General features: G+C 57.5%; 1 protein-coding gene across 1 annotated transcript in view; it reads left to right on the plus strand.

The window, feature by feature from the left end:
* ANKRD33B (ankyrin repeat domain 33B) overlaps positions 1-21,973 on the plus strand; it is a 74,542-nt gene extending 52,569 nt beyond the window's left edge. Inside the window, exons 3-4 of the mRNA XM_062212296.1 lie at positions 12,033-12,173; positions 21,171-21,973. Coding sequence (XP_062068280.1) covers positions 12,033-12,173; positions 21,171-21,973 — 944 coding nt within the window. The remainder of the gene's footprint in view (positions 1-12,032; positions 12,174-21,170) is intronic.
* Positions 21,974-22,362: the final 389 nt, after the last annotated feature.

The raw sequence follows: 22,362 nt of genomic DNA on the forward strand, positions 1-22,362 counted from the left end.
CGCCTGGTCTCAGCACTGTACTGTTCAGGACGTGGTGGGAAGGTGGAGGTGCGGCCCGCTTTACTTAATTAACGAGGCAGATGAGAAGCTGGCCTTGCGGTGCTGTGGCTCTGCTGTGTTTCAGGACCTACAGGAGCTGTCCCTTTTCCCAGGGGTGTGCCGACTTTGGAGCTGCTGCCTGGGCTGGCTCTGCTGTTGGCTGAAACCCAGACCGGGGTCCCTGGGGATCCCGAGGCTGCCGGGCTGGGGGACTCGAGGGCTGAGGCCACAGAGGTTCTCCTGCCAGGGGTGGCTGGGGACCCGCGAGCCTGCGGAGCCACGACTCTGAGTGAGAGGCGGTCAGAGGGACAGGAGGGTGCCTGGCCTGAGACGGAGGAGAAAGGCGCTGCGGCCAGAGAAGGGCTGTTCGGGCTCAGCCGGGCGATGCCCGCTGCCACCCAGGCCCACGGCCAGTTTGCGTATTTGATGGCATCTGTACTCTGAAGGCTGCTGGTAGTGGCTACTTACAGTAAAAAATCACGTTGGAGGGGCCGGCATTGTGGCGCAGCGGGTTAAAGCCCCGGCATCTCATATGGGCACCAGTTCGAGTCCCGGCTGCTCCACTGCCAATCCAGCTCTCTGCTATGGCCTGGGAGAGCAGTAGGAAATGGCCCAAGTCTTTGGGCCCCTGCACCCTCGTGGGAGACCCAGAAGAAGCTCCTGGCTTTGGATCAGCTCAGCTCAGGCCTTTGGGGTCATTTGGGGAGTGAACCAGCGGATGGTAGACATCTCTCTCTCTCTCTGGCTCTACCTCTCTCTGTAACTCTGTTTTTCAAATAAATATTTTTTTTTTTTTAAATCACGTTGGAAGTATGGTTAGGAAGGCAGGCAGGAAGACACATGTTGGGATCCTTCTGGAGAGTTCTAGGAGCTCCCAGCCCCACCTTCCTGAGTGTAGACCCCACCCTGCCCCTCCCCTGTGGGGGGCGGGATTAACTGCGCCCTCGATCACTGCAGTGGGCTCTTGGCGAGACCTTGGACATGAAGGAGCTGCTGAGTCAGTATTTGTCTAAAAGAAGATCGTGTATCGAGTGCATGGACCACAGTTCACTTAACCGCCTGCAGTTGTGGACTTAACCGGCTACGTACAAGGCTGTAGTGAAGTCGTTCGTGCTGGGGGTGCTTTTTTGAGACAGCGCCGGGGCAGGGTCCCGGGCGGAGGCAGGTGGAGCAGCAGGTGCACTCGGGCTGAACGGAGGCATCAGTGAAGGGACTGGCAGTGTGTGTGTGTGTGTGTGCGTGCAGGGACAGAGTCAAGGGGACCAGGGTGTAAGGGACTAAGGGGAGGGCCCCTGCAGAGTGACCCTGCCTGGGTGGGCGGTCAGCAGGGCTGAGTATCCTTCTCTTTTCTCTCTTCCCATTACCTGCTTAGCCAAACCAGGAAATTCTGGGGACAGGAAGCTGGGCAGGTGCAGCGGGTGGAGGGCAGCCTCCCAGGACAGAAGTGGCATGGAGAAGAAACGCTCCGGTAGGTTGGTTAAGGCGGACTTGCCCCTCCACGGCCATGCACGTTGCACATTTACGTAGCTGCCAAGGGGCATCTGTGAAGAGCCCAGAAATCAGCTTCCCGCTGAGGGCCCCCGAATGTTCTTGCTCCCCCCGGCTGGCTGGGAGCTGGCATCCCAGTGCAGCCAACTCAGAGTCGCAGCTCCTGTCCTCAGCGGTGTTTTTCTGCCTCTGGTTTGTATCTGCTCTGATGCTTCTGGCTGCACCAGTCTTGGCCACACAGCACACCTGCAGGAGACAGGTGGGGAGTGGCTGGGTGATGTCAGGACCTGGCCCAGCTTCTCCGCTCTACTTGGGGCTCTCGTGGTCCCCGGGAGACCCTGGCAGCTCCAGGCAGCATGGTCTCATGTTGCAACACTGGAGGGCTCCAGGGAGGAGGAGTGGATCCCTGGCCATGTCCCCTTTTGTACAACAAGAAAGCACTTCTAGAAGCCTCCAGCAGTTTCGTGGTATCACAAGCCTGTGGCCAAACAGGCCTCTGGAGGGGGCAGTGGTTTGCCCGTGGTTGGCGTGGTTCAGTGGTTGCAGTCCACGTTCAGCCCCAGCCGACTCAGAGCTTGGGCACCGGCTGCGTGCTCGCTCTTTGATGTGGCAGCGAGGTTGGTGGTCTGGGAGTCGGGGTTCTGGCTTTCTGTGCCATGTAGCCTGTGTGAGTGTAAATTAGGATGCGATGCCTTGCTCCGGCTTTTTCGTATCCTCTAAACAGTCTAACCTCCTTGGCTGTTTAATGCGTCATAAAAATGCAGCCAAATGCGTATTAGGCCTTCACAATGGGGAGATGTGTGCAAAGAAATCCTCGTGTAATCCTTAAATCCCATTTAGCCAGTGATTCCAATGCCCTCCACGCCTCCCCTAATCATAATAAAACACGAGGGTGCCCTCCACACCTCCCCTAACCATAATAAAACACGAGGGTGCCCTCCACACCTCCCCTAATCATAATAAAACACGAGGGTGCCCTCCACGCCTCCCCTAATCATAATAAAACACGAGGGGGAAAAATACGCCGGGCAGTGACTGCTCAGTCCCAGAGCCGGCGTTCTGTGTGTGCTGGTGCTGTCTCTGCTCTTTCCTTTGGAACAACATGGCAGCCATCCGGTGAGGCGAGAGCGCGCCAGGAGCTTCCTGAGTGGCGGAGCTTGCTATGGGCGCCAGTAACCTCTTGTGTGTTTATTAAGATTTATTTCTTTGAAAGGCAGAATGACGGAGAGGCAGAAACAGCTCTTCCATCCGCTGGTTCATGCCCCAAATGGCCACAACGCCTGAGGCTGGGCCAGGCCAAAGCCAGGAGCCAGAAAGCCCATTGGGGTCTCTGATTTGCACCCAAAGGACTTGGGCCATCTGTTGCTTTCCCAGGCGCATTAGCAGGGAGCTGGATCAGAAGTTGGAACAGCCAGGACAGTGCTCCAGTATGGGATGCCTGCATTGCAAGTAGTGGTTTAACCCACTGCGCCACAACGCCAGCTCCCTCCTTGGGTTTCTTTTGAAATTTCCAAGTACAAGCACTGGGCGCCTGTGAGCATTTTCCCCCAGTGTGCGCCGCCTGGGGCAGGGTGGCAGCCACACCCTGCAGGTGGCCGTGGCCCAGGCTGCCTGTGCCGGGTGGCTCCTGAGCTTGAATGGAGCAGGGTCCCCTTTCAGAGGAGAATCTTTATTTGTTTGTTTGTTTATTTATTTAATTTTTGACAGGCAGAGTGGACAGTGAGAGAGAGAGAGAGAGAGAGAGAGAAAGGTCTTCGTTTGCTGTTGGTTCACCCTCCAATGGCCGCTGCGGCTGGCGCGCTGTGGTCGGCGCACCACACTGATCCGAAGCCAGAAGCCAGGTGCTTCTCCTGGTCTCCCATGGGGTGCAGGGTCCAAGTACTTGGGCCATCCTCCACTGCACTCCCAGGCCATAGCAGAGAGCTGGCCTGGAAGAGGGGCAACCGGGACAGAATCCGGCGCCCCGACCGGGACTAGAACCTGGTGTGCCAGTGCCGCTAGGCAGAGGATTAGCCTGTTGAGCCATGGCGCTGGCAGGAGAATCTTAAGACACAGCCAGTTGCAGCTTCCCTGCCTGTCCCAGGACACACCAGCAGCCTTTGCACGCAGCGGAAGAACATGACGCAGTCTACAAGGAGAGCAACTGTGTAGATTCAACACCAGCAGGGGGCGCCCACCCTGTCTGCACAGTGGCTTCCTGTAGTAACCAGCCAGAAGGGGTGGATTTCAGTATCCCTGACCTGGCCCCGGGGACCCACGTGGGATAAACAAAGCCAGCCGGAGACTGTGAGGGTGCTAGGGTGCCGCTCCCTTGTAACAGAGATGCTTGGCCGGGTGCATCACGTGGCCACCATGAGGGAGGGTTTAGGCTGGAAACATTGAACGGAAGCGAAAATGATCCCAGAAGGAGAAGGAAAGGGGCCCAGCATAGATCTCCAAAGCTTTGTGCCAGGGCAGTGAGGGCTGCCCCAGCGATGCTCTTGGCTTTGACCCTGCGGGGCGTCCTGAGCCAGCCCCTTCTGCAGAGGAAGCCGGACTGGCAGCTCCGCAGACATCAGGAAGGGAGGCTGTGGGTTTTCTCGGAACCCAGGTCTTGGTGGGTGCTTCTTCAGCGGCCACACTTGTGCTTGGGGAAGGTTGGATGGTGGTGGTGGAGCCGTGGTTACCAGGCGTATCGTACGAGGCTGACCTGTCTCCTGGCATCTGCTCCGTGGGTCTGCATGTGCGTCAGTTGCCGATGACCAGAAACATAGGGTTGGAGCACTCTTTGGAACCGGGCTCTCAGAAACAGCCCCGCCTTGGTGCTCCTGCTGCTGGCGCAGACCGCCTCGCTTCAGCCCTTGTGGCCGGTTCCTCCTTCCCCCGCATCGGCTGCCGAGAGGGTGCCCCAGGCTGGTGGGGGCCGAGGAATCCAAAACTGCGGTTGCTTTGAGTCAAAGGATGGACTGGTCCAGCCCCAGCCTCACGGTGAGACCGGATTGGCTTCCAGTGGCACCGATTGCAGACTAGACGTGTGGTCCCCAGAAGATGGGATTTATCCGTGGCGCTCGTGCGTGTTCGCTGGCATCTCCGTGGAGCTTGGCGATTATTTGTTCTGTACCGGACGTCACTCTCGTGCCAGTGGGGCCCATGGTGGAGAACATCACAGTGATGGCGTCGGGAAGGGGAAGGGCGGGAACACGAGGTGTGTCTGCCTGTCTGTGGAGGCTCTGCTTTCTTCCTCTCTTCCTGGGGTCCACTAGTTGATTGGATGCTTTGAGATGCGCAGCCCACCTGTTCCTAGCCCAGGGGGCAGCATCTGCATATCGCCTGGGGCACACAGCCTGGGAAAGCTGCAGACCCGGATTCCTGTCCTAGGAACCGGCCCAGGGTTGGAGCAGCCACAGCAGGGCAATATCATGGATGGTGGTTTTTCTTCTGCTCTGGCCCCAGGTTTTTCGGACTTGGGTCAGTGATAGGTCACGTGGGCGGGAGCCCTGTGAGGAGGGGGGTGTCTGAGTGTGACGTGTGAGAGTGCCCAGATGCCATCTGCATCCGGGAAGCGGGAGAGGACAGCCACAGGCATGTGTGCTGCCTGGCTCCACGCCTGTCCCGTGCAGACCCCACCCTCCTGATTTCCGGTGTCTGCTCCTTCCTGCTGTTTCCGTTTGCTGTCCTTACTTTGGGCCAGGTGGGTTTGTGCGAAGCTTGAGAGCACCCAGCTGTGAAAGTGTTGCAGGTGTGCCGCCGGGTGGGGGAGAGGGACTGCAGAGCTTGTGTTTCATTTATTTAAAAAAAGGATTTATTTATTTGACTTATTTGGAAGGCAGAGAGACAGAGAGAGATTGATCTTGCATCTACTGGTTCACTCCCCAAATGGCCACAATGGCCAGGGCTGGGCTGGCCTGGCCTCCCTTCAGTCCTTGTAATGAGCCCATCCTTCCCCGGCATCGTCTGCCGAGATGGGCTGGCAGGCTGCTGGGCTGAGAAATCTGAAGTTGCGTTTGCTTTCTCAGTGTGGGTGACAGGGGCCCGAGGGCTTGGGCCATCTTCTGCTGGTTTCCCAGGCCGTAAGCAAGAGAGCTGGATCGGAAGCGGAGCAGCCGGGACTTGAACCTGTGCTCTGATAAGGGAGGCCAGCGTCGCGAGTGGTGGCTGAACCTGCTGCAGCGTGATGCCGGCCCCTTGCACTTGTCTGTAAAATTAAACTGATCCCCGATGAGGGAGGCTTTCCTGGAGTCCGTCCTCGACTGCTGGTTTGGAGCCATGGCCGTTCTGGCTTCACCAGCAGCCCTCCCCTCCTCCCTGTGTTCTGCTTACAGTGGAAAACGTGGCTTTGCCACATGACCAAGAAAAGTGCCATGGCCAGAATCCAGGAGTGAACGCCCCTTCATTTTATGCAGCTTATTTTATTATTACCCCAGGCTTTTGATTGTAGAGGACCTCGTTGTGGTTTTCATTTTAGTGCTTGCTGCTCCAAATAAGAAATTAGAACTTAGTCGTATTGATATTGACATTCTGAGATCCAAACGCCAGCCCCTGGCCGCTGGTGCCCACAGCGTCCTGCCCCGCAGTCAGACACCTGCCCCGGGGCCACAGCCCGGAAGAGGGACTCCGCCTGCTGCTCGCCTGCTTCTCCTGGCTTCTAAGCGGCTCTCCCATGCAGCACCGGCGTTTCCAAAGTCGACAGCGCCCTCTGCTGGCCGTTCCGGGGAACTACATTTTGAGGACCTGGAGGGAAGCCAGTCACCTTCGTTGGCAGAATTCTGTAACATTTTCTGTTTGCTTGTGTTTGTTGCCCGTTTTCCTGTCCCTGAATACACACTTCCCTTGCTCCTGTGCCCTTCATCTGGGCAAGGCGCTTAGCCCACGACTGATGCCCCAGCACATGTTTGAGGAGTCGGTCGTTAATAATGGTCCTGTCCATTTCGTCTTGGGTGGGGTGGGCTGTGGCCACTTTTCATAAATGAACCTTTCCCAAGGGAGGAGTAGGCATCTTCCAGCCTTTTCACTTCATGAATATTTATTGGGCACCTGGAGCTCTGGGCTTGTGCACCGGGTGGTGATGGTGTGGGCCATGGATCTGTTACTTTTCCGTCCAGGCTCTTGTTTTCCCAGAGAGAAGTATGTGGAGACCGGCGTTGTGTGCAGATGGGAACAGAGTTTATGTAGTGTTGGGGGGATGAAGCACCTGTTCACGTGCGAGGGTGAGCCGTCCCCACACCCGAGTGGGCCAAAGACTTGGGCCAAAGAACCCGGAACCGGTACCTCCGTGTCTCAGAACCAGGAGGTGGGGAGAGTGAGCACTGAGCAGACGGGCGCGGTACCTTCCAGCGTGCTCCATGGCGGACCGGAAACAGGAATGCCACTTCCAGGCAGAAAGAGAGAAAAGAGAGCAAGAGCGAGCGAGCAAGAGAGAGCTCTCCCGCCTCTCAACTCCTGCCTCCTTTGATCTGCCTTGCGAATGTTTTTGATTGACAAGTGGGGGGGGGGTGGCAGCAGCTTGTGACTCTGAGCTCGGCAGACCTAACTAAATGCCTGCCTATTTATCCCACACTGGTGAGAGCTGCGAGGGGACAGCGCAGGCAGGCCAGGGGTCTAATCCAGGTGTGAGGACCAGGGAAACGCTTGCATTGAAGGGTTGGCTGGGAAAGAGGGGAGACGAGCCTTCCAGGTGGGGGGCCTGGTGTGTGCGGGGAGGGGGGCCGGACTGGAGAAGGCACGGTGTGTTTGTGGGGTCACGGGATCAAGGAGATGGCGTTGGTGGTGAGGTCGCAGAGGATCGGTGGGAGTTGAGACCTCATTGGAGAGCAGAAACCATGGGGATTGAAGGGGTCGTGCCGGCCCTGTGGGGAGCGGACGGGGGTGGGGCAGGGGTGCAACCATGCTTGGCTCAGCTTGGAGGGAGGTGAGGAGGGAGGGACAGGAAGCAGGGGTGGGCGGGGCTGGCAGGGTGGGATGCTCTCTGCTGCATGAAGGGGCACTGGGGGCGGGGGAGGAAGCTAGAGTGATTGACGGCAGGTAGCTGGCCTGTGACGACCGATCTACAGGGATTACTGTCGCTCAGATGTGTTTTGGAGCATGCGTGGCAGCTAGCTGTTGCTGATCTCATGTCCCTGTGGATAGGCTGGGACCAGTGGATCTAGGTGACCCCTGCTTGAGTCTGTAGCTGAGCTGGGGACCCTGGTCCTGGGCCCTTGAGCCCGGGGAAACTGGGCTCCATCATTTCGCTGGAACAGCGAATGTGTAGGGCACAGGTGTGAAGTGGGGGGTGGGGAGGGGGCTAACTGGATCAGAGCTCTCAGGCTTCTGCTCCTGTCACACCTACAAACTTGCTTCTTGTCAGAGGAGCCACTGAGTCACATGGCCATTAGTGAGGGGAGTGAGCTGTAAACAAGAGGAGAGGGTCTTGTGCTTTCACTAGGGGAGCAGGAGGAGAGACTGCTGGGCGGGGCCAGAGCCAGGAGCCAGGAGCTTCCTCTGGGTCTCCCATGTGGGTGCAGGGGCCCGAGGACTTAGGCCATCTGCTGCCGCTTTCGCAGACACATTAGCAGGGAGCTGATTGGAAGTGGAGCAGCTGGGACTTGAACTGGCAACTGTGTTGGATGCTGGCACTGCAGGTGGCGGCTTAATCTGCAGCCCCTGTCCCCTCACTTCTTTGGGAACCCCTGGGTCAGCCACTTCTGTCGCTGCTCTGCCCTCCCAGGGTCTGGTCTCCGTCTTCTGTCGGTTGTGTGCCCAGGGAGGTTGCCGCTACCTCCGGGTGCCTCTGGGTGTGGCATGGAGAGGGTCCACACCAGGGAGTTGGCTGCGAATCCCGTCCCTGCCTGTGTGCTTCCCCAGTGGCCCTGTGCTCGGTCTTTTCTGAAATCAGGTGTTTCGTTTCGGAATCGGGGATTGCGAGAATTCCGGTGCACCTAGCACCGGTCTGTGCTGCGGTTGGGGTCATACAATGAAGGAACTGAGGCCAGAGCCCCACTCTGTACCCAGCTCCCCGTCCTGTCCGCCTCCTGCTCCAGGGTCCCACATCACGCTCAGTGCTGACTTCCTCACGTCCCCTTAGGCTCCTCTGGGCTGTGTTGGTTTCTTAGACTTCTCTTGCTGTTGGTGACCTTGGTGGTTCTGTGGCGCGTGCCGTGACCTGGACGCGTCTGCCGCTTTCCTCATGATTGGTCGGGAGCGTGGGTTTTGGGGGAGGGCTATTCCCCTGCCCCCGCCACCCTCATCCTGGGCACCTGCCGCCGACAGGGCTTGTGCCTGGCGATGTCTGCTCTGACACCCTGTCTGAGGCCGCACTCCATTGCTCCTCTGCGAGGTCACCCCCGTTTCTCACGCCCTGGGGAAGTCACTGTGCACCGCCCACTGGTCCTGGGGGGTGGGTGCTGCCCCTTTGAGACCAGCTGCCTGCTTAGCTGAAGTCGATCTCTGTGGTGGGGTGCTTCTCATGTGTTGTGACTTCCACGTGCCAAGGTGCTGTTACCTCCCCGTCCACAGATGTGGAAAGCGCGGTGGCTCTGTGGCCTCGGGACGTGGCCTGGAGTGTTCTCGGAGCCGGATCCCCAGTGCGCAGCTCTTTGTCTCCGTTGGCCCCCCTTAAAGCAGGTCTGTCCAAGTTCATGTTCTCCCTGGGTCCCTTGTGCTCTTGTCTTAGGAAGGGTAAGGTGCAGTGAGGAAGTGGGTGTGGGGGGTCTTTGTGGTCAGCCCATCCTTTCTAAGGGCTTCTCTGAGACTCTCAGGAGCCACATCCTATTCCCTGATGTCTTAAATTGAGTAGATTCCAACTAGATTCCGATATGGGCTGTGTTTAGATTCGCTTGTCCAAGAAAGGCTCTGTGTGTGTGTGTGTGTGTGTAGGTCACACACACAGAAGGTGAGGAAGTCTCCCTTTGCTTAGTTGTCCTGGTTTTGAAGAAGCAAAGTTGGGGCTGGCACTGTGGCATAGTGGGTAAAGCCACCACCTGCGATGCCAGTACCCCATACAGGTGCTTGTTTGAGTCCCAGCTGCTCCACTTCCTATTCCACTTTCTGCGGGAATGTTCCTGGGAAAGCAATGGAAGATGGCCCAAGTGCTTGGCCCCTGTACCCATCTTGGCCATTTGGAGAGCGAACCAGCAGCTCTCTGTCTTGCTCTCTCTCTGTAACTCTGCCTTTCAAATAAATAGGATCATCAATCTTTTTTAAAAAGAAGAAAGTTGACAGTCACATGTTCTTAGGAGCATCGGCCCACCAGATTGTCGTCCGTGTGGGGAGTGGGTTTCTGCTGTCCTGGCAAAGCCAAAAGCCAGCACACCGGGCAGAAGAGATTGCACAGTGGCGGTTTGCTCTGGGGGTTCTCGGGTTTCCCTCTGCGCCCCCGTTCCAGGAGGTGTGAGATACATCCATGGGGAGAGCATCCTGCTGAAGCTTAGGTGGTCTCGCGCTCCTAGGGAAGTGGCTCTAAACAGATTGTGGATTGCAGATCTCGCCACCGCCTGGCTGGCTCTCAGTGACTGGTGCAGAGGCAGGCTGAGCGGAGAGAGCAGGAGTCCCTCCCGCGTGGTGTGGGGACCCCGTGAGTCTCAGGGCCTGGAGGTTGCAGCCGTTTGTGTCACTGTCATGTTTGTCAGGGGTTCTGTGGCTGGGGAAGGGCCCGGCTCCTACTTGGGGTCAGCACTGGGTCGAGGAGACAGTGGGCAGATGGGGTCACGTGGCAGGCAGCCCTCTTCTGGGAAGAATTCTCACTGGGTTGCTTGTTTGTTTCTAGTGTGGCAGCTGGAGAGACACTAATCCCCGGATTTACTGTCGAGGGAGGCAGCAGTCTGTCCCCAAGGGGGACACGGGGCGTGGATGGGGAGACGGGAGTCGCTCGGGAACAAGGAGGATTTAACACTGGGTCTGCTGGACACTGAAAGGGCTGGGGCATGAAGGCCAAGGGCGCCGGCCCCTCCCCCAGGAGGTCTCAGCCTCAGCAGGAGGCGGGGCTCTGGGAAGCTGCCGCAGGCTCCCACTCGTATGGGTGCACAGGGGAAGTGTGCGGGTCGGACTGGCGGCCTCACCTCCTCTCCCTGCCCCTCGTCTCACCAAGTGCAGCCCCTGGGAAGCCTCGGCTGGAGGTGGTATGGGTCGGCCTTCTCCACGGCGTGATTCACTGGGAGGAAGTGGGGATGCAGAGAGAACGGAGAGCACCTGGGGACCTCCGGGGGCCTGGGCACCTGCAGGCCGGCACGAGCCAGGGAGCTGCGGGAGAACCAGCATGGAGAGGGTTGGAGCTGGGGACTAGCGATGCTGCCAGCATCCTGCAGTGCACAGGATAACCCCACAAACTCACGGCCCTGCCCTCAGAGTGTCAGGTGCGGAGGGTGGGTGTGCTCACACAGGACAGGGCGGCGTCGGTGGCACAGGTGGCTGACGCCAGAGCCGCTTCTTGGGGCGCAGGGAGTTCTGCATGAGGCTACTCCCCTGCTCTGTTTGTTCTTTTTAAACCGCAGTGTTTGGATTTTTTTTTTTTTAAGATTGATTTATTTATTTGAAAATCAGGTGCACAGAGAGAGAGAGTCTTCCCTTCTCTGGTTCACTCCCCAGGTGGCTGCTACGGTCAGAGCTGTGCTAATCCGAAGCCAGGAGCCTCCTGCGGGTCTCCTAAGTGGGTGCAGGCCCCAAGGACTCAGGCCATCTTCCACTGCTTTCCCAGGCCATTAGCAGAGAGCTGCACCGGAAGTGGAGCAGCTGGGACTAGAACCGGTGCCCATTTGGGATGCCGGCACTGCAGGCGGTGGCTTTACCCACTACGCCACAGCGCCGGCCCCCGTTTGGGTTCTGGGTGGGAGAATCCTGGGATGCTGAGTGTTAGACCGGGCTCTCCTGTGTGCCCCTCGATGAGAGCATCTGGAGATGCCCTCTGGGAACGAGCAGGAACAGATCCTTGCTGGGAGGTGCGAGGGAGAAATCTGGGTTCCCCAGTGTTCCCGCCTGCTTAGCTCTATGGCAGGGGCCGCTGGTTGTAACAGGTTGTGTGTGAGATGCGGGTGCCTGCTGCAGAGGGGTCGCGGGTGTGAACAGGGTGCACCCTGTTGCTGGGCTGACCGGGTTCCTCGCCCAGCTGCCGAGCACTCAGGGATGGTCGAGAAGCTCCTTTGCGACTTGCGTCTGTTTGCACCAAGGCTCCTGCTGGGAGCTGCCAGCGCCTGCCCTGCTGGCCGTGTCTACACCAGCCTGCCCCCTACATGCCCACATCGCTGGCTCCAGCCCCCTGCTCAGCAGCATGATGGGACAGCACCTCTCCCTGTGGCCAGGGGCTGCTGACGGGTGTGGGCGTGGGGCCAGGCTGTGTCCTGTGCCTTCTCTGCTTCCTGGGCTCTGGGAGAATTGTCTCTTGAGATTCGACACACGTATGTGCACATGCACACTGTACATACAGTGCACATGCCTGCGTGCATCTACATGCCAGCCCAGGGCGGGGATGGAGCATCACCCTCTCTCTCTCTCTCTCTCTTCCCAAGAGCCTTGTGGGCTCAAGCGCCTCTACACGTGTGCACCTCTCTTTACAGGGCACGCCACCATCACCAGCTACCTGCTGAACTACTTCCCGGGCCTCGACCTGGAGAGGAGGAACGTGTTCGGCTTCACGGCCCTGATGAAAGCTGCCATGCAGGGCCGCACAGACTGCATCCGCGCCCTGATGCTCGCAGGTACGTCCCGCCTGCCCCGCAGCGTCCAGCCCCCGGGCGCCGGGCTGCCCCTTCGCCCTGGGAGCCACACAGTCTGGGAGTCAGACAAAGGGCCCTGCCTTTGTTGAGGACTTGGCGGTCATCTGAGCAGTCGCCTCCCGGCCTGCAGGGGGCGCTCTCTGTGGCGCTCTGGGGAGGGGTGAGAGCTGCCCTCGCCCCTTACCCAGCCTGCTCCCCAAGTGTGTTCTTCAGAAATGTGTGTTCTGGTTTTGGCTGTGGATGCCAGGAATGCCCAGCCGAAGGTGGGCACAGGACGGTGGAGGAGGCCAGGCCACCGTCGCTCCCCGCGTGCCGGGGTTGGCGTTGTGTGGGGGCTGCAGCCGGGGTTGGCGTTGTGTGGGGGGCTGCAGCCGGGGTTGGCGTTGTGTGGGGGCTGCAGCCGGGGTTGGCGTTGTGTGGGGGCTGCAGCCGGGGTTGGCGTTGTGTGGGGGCTGCGGCCGGGGTTGGCGTTGTGTGGGGGCTGCAGCCGGGGTTGGCGTTGTGTGGGGGCTGCGGCCGGGGTTGGCGTTGTGTGGGGGCTGCGGCCGGGGTTGGCGTTGTGTGGGGGCTGCGGCCGGGGTTGGTGTTGTGTGGGGGGCTGCGGCCGGGGTTGGTGTTGTGTGGGGGGCTGCAGCCGGGGTTGGTGTTGTGTGGGGAGCTGCAGTTTCTTCCTCTTGCTGTGACGCGTCTTGGCGTGGGAAGAACTCGGGCGGAAGCTTTGGGTCCACAGGGCAGCCGTCCTGGGCCACTTCCTCCTTGCCATCTTGGAGAAGGCCCTTCCCGGTCCCACCCGCCTGGGGATACGCTGTCACAGCTCTTTGTAACCCGGGCCAGGATCGCACAGATGTGCCAGCTGCTCAGCTGGATCCCGCCCGACCACAGATTGGAGCCAAAGGTCGCATTTAGCAAGCTGCGTCAGGCCGTGTTGAGAACTGAATGAGAGCGGGTGTGCAGGGAGCAGCTGAGGGCTGGTCGGTGAGGGGTGCCACTGCTGGGTAGTTCATTTTGTCTTTGTTTTTGCATTGGGTTAGGAGTTCCCCCGGAGGTGGCCCCGCCCTTCTGTCTGTGGCTGCTGCTGTAACAGAATAGCTTGGACTGGATACTTTGTAGGTCGCGGTCCTGGGAGCAGGAGAGTCCAAGACCAGGGCCTGGGTCTGGCGCAGGCCCGTTTCTTCTGGAGGTATCTCCACGTGGTGGAGGGGGCAAAGAGCCCCCCACAAGCGTCTTTCCTAAGGGCGCTGCACCCTCAGGACATGGTCACCTCCCACCACCATCACCGAGGGTCTCAAGTTGGAACATGGGAACTTGGGTGGGCACCAACCTTCTGACCGTAGCACCCTCCTGCGGTTGGCATCAGAGTTCTTCCGGCCATTACTACTGTTGTTGTTATTAATTATCTTAAAGATTTATTTGTTTGAAAGGGAGGTGGGGGAGAGAGAGGTAGATCTTCTTCCATTGGCCACAGTGGCCGGGTCTGAGCCAGGCCAAAGCCAGGAGCCAGGAACTCCATCTCGGTCTCCCACACAGGTGGCAGGAGCCCAAATGCTTGGGCCGTTCTCCACTGTTTTCCCAGGTGCATCAGCAGGGAGCTGGGTCGGAAGTGGAGCAACAGGGACCCACACCAGCCCACATATGGGATCCTGGCATTGCAGGTGGGGGCCCAACATAACTGTACCAGAGCAGCGGACCCTAAAGTCCACTTTTAATTCCAGGACCCCAGTCAGCCCCTGAATCTAGTATCCCATGTCCCCAGTCCCGTCTGGTCTGGGAGTGTCACCTCCTCAGGCTTACCCTGTTGTTGGTGGCTTAACAGTGTTGATACCGGGCTGTGCACAGTGTCTGCCCGCCGGGGTCCCATGTTATTTTCTTGTGACTAGGCTGGGGCTGTAGGATTCACAGCTTGCTTTTGGCTTTTACTCACCCTGCTTTAACCCGTCTTAGGGAATGCATTAAGAAAAGCAAACTCAGTGATCGAGGAGAGAGACTTTGAAGATCGAAATCTTGGCAATAAGAGGTCCTAATTAAAACTAATCTCATTGCCTGTGCTTTTGATTGCATGATAATTTCATTAGAGAAAAACCAGATCCTAGTGTCAGTGGCGTTCCGGCTCTGCCTGTCCTGCCCGGGGGAAATGGCGCCTCCTAACTGAATGGCGATTATGCGGTGTGTTTGTGTTGGGCAGAAGCCGTATCCACTTTGGGCTGGCTGCATGTGCCGCTGAGTGCAGGACATTTATGGTGTCCGTCACATCAGTGCTTCTTCCCCAGAGCATTAGTGTGCAGTGCAAACTCTTGTTCAAGTCCATTTCCTTCCCATCACTGCTGTCTCGCTGTTGTACTTTCCTTCCTGGGTCTGCTAGAAGCTTCAGGCACTTGTGAGGGCAGGTGCAGGGTTATGGAAACACCTGCCTGAGGGCAGTGCCTTTGTGTTAACAGGTTCCCCTACCCCACCCCCGACCTGGTATTTGGAGACGTGTTTAGCGTTAGGTTCCCTGCCCCCTTCCTTGCCTGTGAGCCGCTTCCCATCCTGGTCCAGAATGGTCCTTATTGGTGTAGGTCCTTGTGTGTCGTGTCTCGCGCACTGTGTGTTGGGACACGGAGCAGAGATCGACCCAATCCACAAAGCCAGGACCCGGGCTTCAAGTCCAGCCCCTCTGTAAAGCTGGAGCTGACTGCTCGTCTCCCTGGGCCTCAGTTTCCCCTTCTGTAAAATGCGGCTTTTGACAACACCCACTTCAGGAAGTCATGATGGGGAGCGAGTGGGTCCACACGGGACGGCCCTTGGACGCTGCCTGGAGGTTCCACTCGCTTACGATCATCAGTGTGACGATCGCTGCTGGTACATTTATGTATTTAGTAGTTGTTTGCTGCATGAATGAGAAAATGTGGCTCACTGTCCCTTTGAAAGTATCCTTGTAGTGAGATGCTTCCGCTCTCCCATGGAGGGTCGGAGACTGTACTCGCAGAGATTCTCCATCCTGTCACTACTGACGGATTCTTCCTTGTCGGGTTTTGAGCAGCATCTCCGGCCTCCTCTGCTAGCTGACTGTAGCACCCCCAGGCTGGGGCAGCCCAGAGGGTCTCCAGGCTTTGCAGCTGTCCCGGGGGCGGGATTAACTCTAGTTTAGAACCACTGCTGAAAATAACTTTAGTGGGAAAGGATGCAAAAGGGAGAAGAGAATCTTTGGCGTGGTGGAAGTTTCTCCTTTGCAGCTTACTCTGTATTCCTGCCTGAAATTAAAATGTGACACCTCCTGGAGGAAGCTTTTCATCTACTACCACTGCAGTTCTTCCTGGAAAAGTGGGTTCATTTTCCCTTGCACTTCGTGTGTAAGTTTGGCTGAAAGACGCGTCCGTGGTTGGGTGGCGTACGGGGTTGGTGAACAGTGGTAAGGATCCTTGCTGAGCTGCCTACAGAATTCGCACAGATGTTTTTATTTCTTCTCGTTTCCTTTTCGGTTCATGTCAGTGTTGACAGAATGAAAGCGTTGCAAGACAGCAGCAGCCTGAGAATTCCTCTGAGGTTGCTGCTTCCGCACAGGGTGCGCTTGCGTTTCCACGAGGAAGCTGACTCGAAGCTCTTTGCAGGGATCCTGGGATCACTTTGTTTATTTTATTATTATTTTTAAAAAGATACATTTGTTTCTTTTGAAAGAGTTACAGAGAGGGAGAGACAGAGAGATTTTCCATCCACTGGTTCACTCCCCAAATGGCAGTAATGGCCAGAACTGAACCAATACAAAGCCAGGAGCCAGGAGCTTCTTCCGGGTCTCCCACGTGGGTGGCAGAGGCCTAAACACTTGGGCCATCTCCTGCTGCTCTCCCAGGCCATTAGCAGGGAGCTGGATTGGAAGTGGTGCAGCTGGGGCTCGAACAGGTGCCCGAATGGGACAGCAGTGTCCCCAGCGGCAGCTTTTGCATATGCCTCAGTGCCAGCCACCCGTGGTCACTTTAAAAGCAAAAGGAAAGCACTACGACAGATTCCTGGTAAAAATGTGTATCTCATGCTGATTTTGTCAAGTGCAGTATTCTTCTGAAAATGAGTGTTTTTCTCATCCAATTTCAATTTCTTTTTTTTTTAAGGATTTATTTATTTGCAAGGCAGAGTTACAGATATGGGCGGGGGCGGGGGGGAGAGGGAGAGAGCTCTTCCATTCACTGGTTCACCCTCCAAATGGCTGCAAAGGCTGCAGCCAGGCTGATCTGAAGCCAGGAGCTCCTGGGTCTCCCATGTGAGTACAGGGGCCCAAGCACTTGGGCCGTCCTTTCCAGCTTTCCCAGGCGCATTAGCAGGGAGCTGGAGCAGAAGTGGAATAGCCGGAGTTTGAACTGGTGCCCTTATGGGATGCTGGTGCTGCAGGCGGCAGCGCTGGACTCCCCCCCCCCCCCCCAAGTTCAGTTTCTAAGCTATGATTTCATGATGCTCAAAAGGAACCGTTGCCACTTAGAAGTGACAAATTATTGAATTCTTTAGATTTTCTGATAGTTCATAGCATAGGAGCTCATGCTAGTTCTTATTTGCCTTGTCAGGTTGAACAAAAATAATATTAGGATGTTTAAAACTTTGGGTTTTTAAAATTTTTTTATTTTTATTTATTTATTTATTTTTGACAGGCAGAGTGGATAGTGAGAGAGAGAGAGAAAGGTCTTCCTTTTGCCGTTGGTTCACCCTCCAATGGCCACTGCGGCCGGCGCATCTCGCTGATCTGAAGCCAGGAGCCAGGTGCTTCTCCTGGTCTCCCATGGGGTGCAGGGCCCAAGCACTTGGGCCATCCTCCACTGCCTTCCCGGGCCATAGCAGAGAGCTGGCCTGGAAGAGGGGCAACTGGACAGAATTCAGCGCCCCAACTGGGACTAGAACCCGGTGTACCGGCGCCACAAAGTGGAGGATTAGCCTGTTAAGCCACGGCGCTGGCCAAAACTTTGGGTTTTAATACAAATTATGGCTGGGTTCTGAAAAGCTATTTGTTCCTCTCCCTCCCTCCCTCCCCCTCCCTCCCTCCCTCCCTCCCTCCCTCCCTCCCTCTCTCTCTCTCTCTCTCTCTCTCTCTCTTCCTCTCGCTCGCTCTCTTTTTCCCTCTGGATCTTTGGTTTTGGCTTCCTAAGGAATAATTCCAGCTCTGCTCGTGAGAACCTCAAGCAGGGTGTGGAGCCTCGTTAACTCCCTGGAATATTAACGCCCCAGAGTGACAGGTCTGTTTAAATAACTGGCTCTGAGAAGCCACCCGAGGATGTGATTTTTGGCTGGAGAGAGAGGCAGAACTGGCAGAGGGTGGCGGGTCCCACACCTGTCTAGAGCATTCGCTTTTATACCCGAGGGGTGGCGACATCGCTGCCCGTGGGAGGCAGAAGCAACCTACAGAAGCCTGGAACTTCCTGAGCTCGCAAGGAGCAAAGCAGATAGGAAGCGAGTCAAGGAAGGGACCACAGAGATGCTCCTCCCCCTGCTGGTCACACTTCTGCTGGAAGCCAGGTGATTGATGTCACCGGAACAGTTGCTTCCTGTTTGTAAGGACAACAGGAGCTTCCTGGGAGCTGAGTTTGTCACAGCGGAGCTATTACAGGTTCTTAGAGAAAGGACTGAAAACCGGGTCTGCCCCGTCATGCCTGAGGCAGACCACGGGCCGAGCAGCTTTTCTGCAGTGTGACCTCAGGGGGCCTAGGGAGGCTGGAGGAAGTGAGGCTGGGAGGGGATGGACGCCAATCAGTGGGGCTTGTGAGTTGGGTACGCACTCTTAGGGGCAAGTGGAACTCAGCCCCCAGACCCTCCGAGAGGTGACGGGATGACTCACAAATGCTCTGCTGAGCGGCAAGGAAGCTGGTGGGGGTGGGAGCGTCCGTCTTCCAGTCCCAGCTGCCCTGCTGTGCAGGAGACTGGACTGGAACTGGGCGCCCATCCTGGTCTGTCCCGGGAGGAGGCTGGTGAGGGCTGGTGGGTCCACAGCGGTCCCCTGGAGCAGCAGGAGGGAGGCCTGAGCTGGGCTTTGCAGGGTGGGTATCATGGGGACTGGAGGGGGGAGAGGGGAGGGAGTGATGCATTTGGGCTCCCCCACGCCTCCGCCCCCTCCCATACATCTGGCCTGACTCTCGGGGAGGGGGGGGGAAGCTGAGAATGAGGGGTGGAAGGCAGATGTTATTCCTCTTAGCAGCTGTTTGGAGCACGTGCTGCTGGAACAGACATCCCCACCCCCCAAGCTGTTGCTTTCCTCACCTCCCCGGCAGTCCAGAGCTTGGGGGTCACTGTGCAGGGCTGGCCCTGGGCTCTGTGAACGCATCTCGGACCCCAGTTTTTTCCTCCAGAGCTTGTTGCCTCATTACCTCCCGGCTCCAGCGCAGCCACGAGACCCTCGGGCCTCCCATCTGTGTCTCACATTCCCCTGGTGCTTCGGCCCCTTTGGGCTTAGGGCAACAGCACTTTAGGGCCGGCACAGGGTCATGGGGCAGCGGGGCTAGGACCGCAGTCCTGAGGTTACATCCGTGCTTCTCCGTGAGGGTGACATTGGACGATGGCTGGGGACATTTTTAGTTGTCGTGAACTGATGGGGTGATACTGGCACCTGGTGAGCAGAGACTCAGCGTGCTGTTAACGCCTGCAGGACCCAGAGCAGCTCCCCGGTCACTGGTTTTCCGGCCCTGAGTGTCAAGAGTGCTGATGTTGACAAGTGCTGGGTTAGAGCAGTTGTGATGCAGCCTAGGGCTGAGCCTGTGCTGCCTTGAATAACAGAGCTCAGAGCATTCAACATGGCAGCAGGTGCACCACAGGCAGGAGCCCTCCCCTTGTTGACACAGTTGGGCCCTGGGTGAAACGAGTGAGGATGCAAGTGGCCTCCTGCAGAGGAGATGGGCACCGTGGCATTTAAGGAGTCTCTGTATTCCTGAAAGGTTTTTCCTTTAAGATGTTAGTCACCATTGCTTGTCTTTCATGATTGAGTTACTTTGTGATATTGCTGTTACCAGTAGCTGCTTTGGGCAGCAAGTCCCTAATTTACGGCAGGCCTGAGATGTTAGGGCCATACCGCAGTCTCATCGCTTTTGTTCTTTAGAGTGTTTGTGTTTTCTGAGCTCATCTTGAAAAGACTGGGGAACAGGAACTCTGGACAGCTGTTCCTTTAGTTTGCCATTAGCATTTGAAAAATGTGTCTTTCAAGCAGTGTTCATTAAGATTTTAATTTTGTAGTTTGTTCCTTTCCAGAGTGACATGCAATTAATTAAGGTTTAATGTGTCATCTATTTTTGCAGTGACATTTTTACTGCCCCCTTTTCGTTTTAGTCACTTTATAAATTGTGCTCTAGCTAATGAGTTCCATCCTGATTTCCACTTCCAAATAATCACCCCTCTTCCAGTGTGGCTGTTTTTTTTTTTTTTTTTTTAAGATTTATTTATTTTACTTGAAAGTCAGAGTTATAGAGAGAGAGGAGAGGCAGAGAGAGAGAGGTCTTCTATCCGATGGTTCACTCCCCAATTGGCCGCAACGGCCGGAGCTGCGCTGATCCAAAGTCAGGAGCCGGTAGCGTCTTCCAGGTCTCCCACATGGGTGCAGGGGCCCAAGGACTTGGGCCATCTTCCACTGCTTTCCCAGGCCAGAGCAGAGAATGGGATGTGAAGTGGAGCAGCTGGGACTTGAACCGGTGCCCATATGGGATGCCGGTGCTTCAGGCCAGCGCGTTAACCTGCTGCGCCATGGCGTCGGCCCTGTCAGCACTGTTGATGAGCCACTGTGTGCCAGACACCTGGGTCTATGTGAGATATAAATGAAGATGCCTCGGCCGGTCCTGGTTTCCAGGGGAGCTTGCAGACTAGAAAATTGCACTGGTTCTTCACACCGCTTTGCTGGTGGACATGTGGCCAATGAGACTTGCATCCCGTATGCTTGTTGACTGTGTGTGGGGCTGAGATTGGACTAAGAGGAACTGAACAGCAGTTGCATATTAGCTTCTATGGTATCAAGCTGAAATGTGTGTGATTTCACCATTTTGAGCTGAAGCTTAATTTTGCAGTGGGTAAGTGGGACAGTGGGTGCTATGGGAGGATTTAAGGAAATGACTAGTGTGAGGGAGACTGGGGTGTGTCAGTCAAAGTTCTGCAGAGAAATAGAGCCAGTAGGATGTGTACATTACGAGATTTATTGTTAAGAGTTGTGGTTCATGCGGTCGTGGTGGTTGGTGGGTTCTGGGTCTGTAGGGCAGGCTCGCAGGCAGGAGCTGAAGCTGCTGAGCCCAGGCGAGACGTCTAGCTGATTGGCTGAGCTCACCACACTGGGGAGGGTCCTCTCCTCGACTTACAGACAACTAACTGTAAGATGCAAGACCCCTGCCCAGTAAGTCCTGGGGGTGCTCTAGCCTGCAGGAAACGCGTCATCCCCCTGCCCTGCTGGGGGCAGGATGGGCACTGGGCTGGGGTCAGGAGGCCCAAGCCTGAGACCTGCTCCCTGCTCTCCGGTGCCGGCTTTGCCAGCCCAGGCAGTGACTGGGGTTCGTTGGGTGAGGAGCCCTGGGTGAATGGGAAGAAACCAAAGCGAGTAGAGCGTGACCTCTGTCCCGGGGAAGCCCCACCCCCTCCAACCAGCCAGCGGGTGTGACAGGCGAAGGGTGGGCTGCTTCCTCCAGGCAGGACCCCTGGCAGCCCTCCAAGTGAGAGGACATCGGGTGGACACTGGGTGCAGGCAGGCAACTTCGCCGGGTGGGATTTTCACAACACTTTGGTCATAGCCTGCAAATGTGGGGAGATGGCTTTGTTGCCCCTTCTTCGTGGAGTCACAGGATCTGAATTCAGGTGGTTTTACTTAGGAAAGACGCCATGGAGGGCAGCGCTTGGGAGGCGGTTGTGTGATCACAGTAGAGGTGGCGGGGGGAGGGCTCTTTCCATACAGTGGCAGGGCAGAGCCTGCTCTGAGGCCCTGGGCTTGGCTCACCTCTGCTGGTGCGAGGGAAGCGCTTCTGTCGCCCAAACCCACTCCCGTTTCTGTTTTCCGTGTTTCAGGAGCGGATGTGCACGCGAAGGACCCCCGCCGCGGGATGTCGCCCCAGGAGTGGGCCGCTTACACAGGCCGGGCCGAGGCCGTGCGTCTCATGCGTAGGCTGCTGGAGCGCCCCTGCCCGGAGCAGTTTGGGGAATCCTACAAGCCCGAGCTGCCGCTGCCACCCCTGGGAGCCCCGAAGCCGGCGGGCTCCAAAAGCTGCTTGCAGAGGCTCGCCGAGTGCCTGCGGTTCTCGCTGACTTCCCGCTCTGCCCCGGGCCTGGAGGACGGAGGGGTCCTCGACCACATGGTGAGGATGACCACGAGCCTCTACAGCCCCGCTGTGGCCATCGTCTGCCAGACCGTGTGCCCCGAGGACCCCCCGTGCGTGGGGAAACGGCGGCTGGCCGTGCAGGAAATCCTGGCGGCACAGGGGGCCCAGGCCACCGATGGCCCCGAGAGGAGCCCACAGCCGCCGCTCCAGACCTCACAGGCCACGGGCGACTCGCAGGAAGGGGCCAGCCTGCGGCGAGCCAGCCACGCCGTCCCCCGCAAGGCCAGCCTGCTGCAGCTCCTGCGGCGTAGCAGCGTGCGGCCCGGCGTCGTGGTGCCCCGGGTGCGCATCAGCAAGGCGCCCGCGCCCACCTTCCAGCCCGAGCGGGCAGCGGGCAAGGGCAGCACCAAGGACAGCGCCCACCTGCAGATCCCCAAGTGGCGGTACAAGGAGGCCAAGGAGGAGAGGAAGAGGGCGGAGGAGGCGGAGAAGCAGCGCCAGGCAGAGGCACAGAAGGAGAGGCGGGCGCCGCGCTGGAGGAAAAGGACGTGAGGGCACCGGCTGCGTGCGGGCGGCTTGCGGAGGGGTGCACCTGTGCCTGCCAGGGCGCGTGCGCGGGAGCCGCGCCCCTCCCGGGACCCATGGAGCTGTCCGTGTTTCTATGCTGTGTGCTCAGGCTGCTCCCAGGAGGGAATCACATTTGCTCAGGGCTGGTTCCGCTAGCAATCCAGACACCTCGTGGGCCATCTGCCTGGAGGTCTCCCGTTGGAGCACCCCAAGGAACGATTTTCAAGAGCAGTTTATCAAAGGGCATTCTTTTTTTTGGCAGAAGTTTTGTATTTTTTAATCAGAATCAAATTCAGAGCATTATACAGACAATGGGGCTCTTTGTACTGCAGGCAGTGTTACTACGTTTGTTTGTCTGAAGGTTTTAAGATAAC

Source organism: Lepus europaeus, chromosome 15, assembly GCF_033115175.1.
Source record: "Lepus europaeus isolate LE1 chromosome 15, mLepTim1.pri, whole genome shotgun sequence".
NCBI lineage: Eukaryota > Metazoa > Chordata > Mammalia > Lagomorpha > Leporidae > Lepus > Lepus europaeus.